General features: G+C 38.5%; 1 protein-coding gene across 3 annotated transcripts in view; it reads right to left on the reverse strand.

Annotated features, from left to right (window-relative positions):
• The window catches only part of LOC138051930 (DBH-like monooxygenase protein 1), a 41,224-nt gene that overhangs the window by 24,491 nt on the left and 11,733 nt on the right, over positions 1 to 5,000 (reverse strand). For all 3 annotated transcript variants that reach the window (XM_068898252.1, XM_068898253.1, XM_068898250.1), the window contains 2 exons: positions 3,647 to 3,810; positions 1,514 to 1,589 (listed from right to left, as the gene is read on the reverse strand). In XM_068898252.1, the coding sequence (XP_068754353.1) occupies positions 1,514 to 1,589; positions 3,647 to 3,810 (240 nt within the window). The remainder of the gene's footprint in view (positions 1 to 1,513; positions 1,590 to 3,646; positions 3,811 to 5,000) is intronic.

Raw genomic sequence — 5,000 nt, forward strand, 5'->3', positions numbered from 1 at the left:
GATGTGGAGATTTGTTAAGTGTTCAAGAACGTGAATGCCTCCCAGACTATCTTGCATTTAAAGACAGTATTTAGACTACACGGAATCCCGGATATCCTGTATACTGATAACGGCTGGCAATATAGTTGTCACGACGTTACAGCCTTCACCAATGACTGGTTTTTTGTGCACACCGCTTCATCTCCAAGATTCCCTAAATGGAGAAGTCGAGAGAGTGTGACGACGAGTACTTAACCCTCTTGTCCTTTAGAGACACTCCGTCGCACCCTGGCTATTCACCGCCACAACTTAGCATGGACCGAAGACTACGCACCAGACTGCCCTGTCAGCCAGAAGAGATAAGGCCAAGTAGCACTGATTACACAGAGTAAAATGAGTACCGCACGAAGATGAAATCCGACTTAGACCGTAAGCAGAGAGCAGTGGAAGGAGACGAACTGTCACGTGACGATCGCGGCTGGATTCCAGACTTGAAGGTAAAAGAAACCGTAATCAGTCAACACAAATCTGTTCCATACCCCTCATCCAGACCCCAAATGGCCCAGTGGAGAGGTACCGGAGCAAAACGCAAAATGATCTCTAGCACAGCACCCCAGTTTTACCGCAGAATGTGTGTCTTGATAGCATTTAGCCACTGCCAAAAAGTATTACCGTATCAGACCTTCCTTCAAAATCAAGGGCAAGCCCGGAAGAGGCGGGGAAATATTAGTCGGAAAAGTACACGATTAATTTAAACGGGCCTGTTGTGTTTATTGGTATTTTTGCTGCGTTAATAACAATACGATGCAGATTTGGCGCCGGAGCAATTTTAAGGAACTTTCCACCCGCAGTTGCCTTTTCTTAATCCTCTCTTGGAGGATCATGTGCTCAAATCTCATCTCATAAAGAGACAAAAAAATTGAAAGCATTTCATGAGCAAAAAGAAAAAAAGAAACGGTTCAGTGTGTACTATAGAGTTACAGTGCAAGTGGGATGTTGCTAAACAGTGGACTCTAGCTTGTTGAGTGCTTAGCAAACTTCCCAACTGCAACTGCAACTCGATAGTACACGCTAAACCATATACTATTTCTTTTATAACATAACCAAAACATCTTGCGACAATTTGTGGCATCCTTTGTCGTCGAGCTGTCTTTCATTTAGGCTTGCAAGTCGCTTTGCAATTGTCTCGGGGAAAATAGCAGCTAACGCCGGGGTTAAAAGAGGACATTTAAAAGTCTTCTTTTCGCATACTTGGGAAGAAATTTCAGCATCTTAGGTGGTATACTGGATCTTAATAACCTACTATGGAAACAATTTTCTCATTGTCATTTTGTTATAGCTGGTCAGAAGCACATGACCTTGAAAAGTGTAACTTGCAACTCTTTTCCTTGGAACAAAGCTGGGGATTTTAGGACAGCAATTTTATGCCCAAATATGGACAAAAATGAGATCGAAGCTGCACGCGAAAAAAAGCCAGCCCTGAACCAGAGTTAAACGCTTTAAGGTCATGAGCTTCTTGCACTTGTTCTGATACCTTGTAAGTGTGTATGAAGAAAGGCGGCAAAAACATTAATTCCCCCTTCTGGAAGTTTCGATGCTATCATGGGCTCCTTATAAGAAAAAAAGAAAAAAGTTCACATCGCTAGATGTACCAGACAGATATAAATTTTAAATATTCTTAATATTAAAGTTCATCTCTTTTCCGGTGTACAAAAAAAAAAAAAGAAAAGAAAAAGAAAACGTTTACTCGATATATGTATTGGAACTTTCTCAGAAGCAATGCAAACTTGAGGCTATTTCATTTTATTGGTGGCAAACAATTAGGTCGTTACAATTGATTGCAATTAAAGTTCCCTGTGCCCTCCGATAATTATTTTTATTAATGATTGTTTATATGTCTTTATTCTTTACCACGCGATAATTTTTATTTGGCAAACGGGAAGCGTTCTTTGCCTTTTAATAGAGTTAATTTAGTCAATTTTACATAGAGGGCTATAGATATCATATTGGAGCACTTTCTAAATATAATCTACTTGGATGTGTTGCACGCCATCCCATTGAGAATAATATAATGTCATTTCATCAAACTAGCGTAGTACTGTCATCAGCTTACTTTATCAAAACAGAACAAAAACCGTTATGATCATTAATATCTAAATCACTAATAAAAACGCTAAATAAGTACGATCCACTGACACTACCTTATGTTGTGCCCCTATTAACATGCTTCCATTGAGCTACATTTCCATTTGATATAACTTGTTGTCTACGATCGCCAAGGAAAGTAAGATACTGAAGAAATAAATTCCAACACTTTTGAGCTACTGGAGCTAGGATATCAGCAAAGCCTCTCCAAATACAAAAAGGGTATTTGGTACGGACTGTTCATAGTTTGACGTAATCGTGAGAATGCAAGAAACACTTGAAATTCGACTAGCTCAGGGATATCATAATTGATACCCTATATATTCTAACATGACCTTAATTTTTCTTTAGGCATAAAGGGGAACTGATCAAGGCAAAGAAATAAACATTTTTTATTTACACTTTAGACCTTGCACAATAATGTTTTCAACTTTTTTTTCTGGCATATCCGTCGTTTTTCCACCTAAAAGAAATGTTTTATTTCGATTTTCGGCCATCAGCATTACGGCTTAGAATGGAGGAGTCAGCGGACATTTTTGCAGCTTATGACGTATGATACGGGGAAGACATGCGAGGACGCCCTTTATGGAACGAGTGTTTTTGACTGATGTTTGTCGTCAATCACTGAGTCCGCGAAGAAACAGCAAAACAGCGAAGAAGATATCCACAGCAGCACTTGTTTCTCTTGATTATGAAATCTCTGTTCCCCATATCATACGTCACAGCAGGGTACTGATTTAGTTTTTGAGCCCGCACTGAGAAGGCGGAAAAAGCGGGAAAAGCCCAACGTACTTTAAACGTAATTTTTTTCGTAACTTTACTTTAATTTAGGCTCCAAAAAACGTTTCTTCAATTCGTCTGAGTGCATATTCAACCTAGGTAAAGCGAGGATCACCAATTTAACCTAGGTAAAATGGATTCAACCTGAGACCGGATTTTACCTGCAACATGCAGCCTTTTTCCGCTTGATCATATTTGTGCTGATTAACCTTTTCTACATCCCTTGTTAGAATTAATTTGAGCAACAAAACTGTTCGGGGTAAATCGTTTCACGAATTGTTTCTTCCCACTTTTCATGAGAACAAATATAACAAAATTCTGTCCCCTCGTTATTTCAATTTTTTTCCCTGTGCTACCTTTCTATTTGTTGGCCTTCTGTTGTTGTTATGTTTGTTGTTTTGTGTCAAGTGTGAGTATTTGTTTACCGTTTTTTTTACCCAGAAGGTGTGGTGATTGTAAATTGAATGCTATTCAAGGATTGAAGCTAGTCGTACCATTCTCTATTTTATTCATGAGGCTTTTCTTATATCTTTTTACGCTTCAATCTTTTTTTCCTTTTATATTACTCATAACGATTTATCAGCAATATATTTTTTTACTTTAAGAAATGAGTAAAAGAAAAACAAATTAAAAACAAAGAAAAAAAAACAAACAAACAAACAAAACTAACAAGATGTGGTATCCTTTGTCCCCAATAATACCACCAATTGTAAAGGGAAACCGGTAGTCAAGATACACTCACCAGATTGCATTCTTTGGGGCAAAACCCGACACTCAACCAGGATTCTTGCTTTGGCGGGATGACTAAGAAGTTGGAACTTAAGTCCCCAACAGAGAGGGTACCAGCATCGTACATACGGATATTTGAGGTGTAATGAAAGCGCATTCCTGAACTATCATTTCGTCCTGTAGAGTTAAAGCAATTTCTTAGCTGAACATTGTTTCATCTAACTTAACTTCTGCAATGTATATAGACAGCAAAATTAATAACCGTGAAGAAATTGCGCACTTGCCTCGCAAATGGTAGATTGCTATGTCGTTATATTCATGCAGAGTTCTCCTGAGATGATTCAAGTTTCGTAAGATGTATATGAAAAGCCCAAAAGGCCATGGAGCTCAAAAGTTAAATATGGATCATTGAGAGTCGTGGGTTAAAATACTCATTTTCCCAAAAAGTTTGTTCAGCAAGGCACAGCTATGCCTCTACTGAGCACGGAAACTTTCAAGAACGAAATACAGTGTATTGAAGTTCGTTCAAAAAAGGCACGGAAAGAAACTACAAAGTGGTCATTGAAAAGGTCATGAAATCAGTTTAAAAAGGAACAATACGAGCCCTGGCGTGCAAGCAAGCTCTCCACTGCGTGGCGGTGGGGTTGTAGACTCTAAATGGGACATTTGCATGACGACGTCATTTGACTACAAGTACCAGAATCCTTTAGGTTTTGATTATCTCATGCTAATAAGATCTATTGTTATTTATTTTAACCCCGCTGGGAATACAAAATTTAAATAAGAAAAGAAAAACAAACAGAATCATTTGTAGTCGATCAAATGACGCTATCGTGAAAGTTGCCTATTATTATTCACTATTTTCTCAAATCCCATAATACATCTTCTTTACTCCCCTTCTTTGCAATTTCTCCTGGGACATGAAGATGTCCCAAGAGAAATCGAAAACAATGCCTATGCAAAATTTTGGGGGGTAGGCAAGGTGTGTTGAGAAGGGAATGCTACTTTATTCAAAATGGCGTGCCTTCAGACTGTTATCTTTGGTTATCGGAATGATAAAATCGGCTTGGCTGTTAACTCGGTATCCGCAGTGTACCGGTCATATTCCACACAGGCAGAAGTCCTGCTAAAGCTGAGTAGGAAGTAGATAACAACAGCCCACGTTCAAGTTGCTCCTTTTTCAACTCGTGGATAAGAAAATCGTTACGACACAAATTTCACTTTGACATGATTTCAGAATTTCTTGGTGTGAAAACCGTAAAAATAAAGACGAGATTGATTCACATGACAAAATGCATCACTCACGTCCATTTGAATGCTTTTGCACCAATCGAGTCAAATTGAAATTTGTGGTGATTTTCTTTTCT

The sequence above is a fragment of the Montipora capricornis genome, chromosome 6 (assembly GCF_036669925.1).
Source record: "Montipora capricornis isolate CH-2021 chromosome 6, ASM3666992v2, whole genome shotgun sequence".
NCBI lineage: Eukaryota > Metazoa > Cnidaria > Anthozoa > Scleractinia > Acroporidae > Montipora > Montipora capricornis.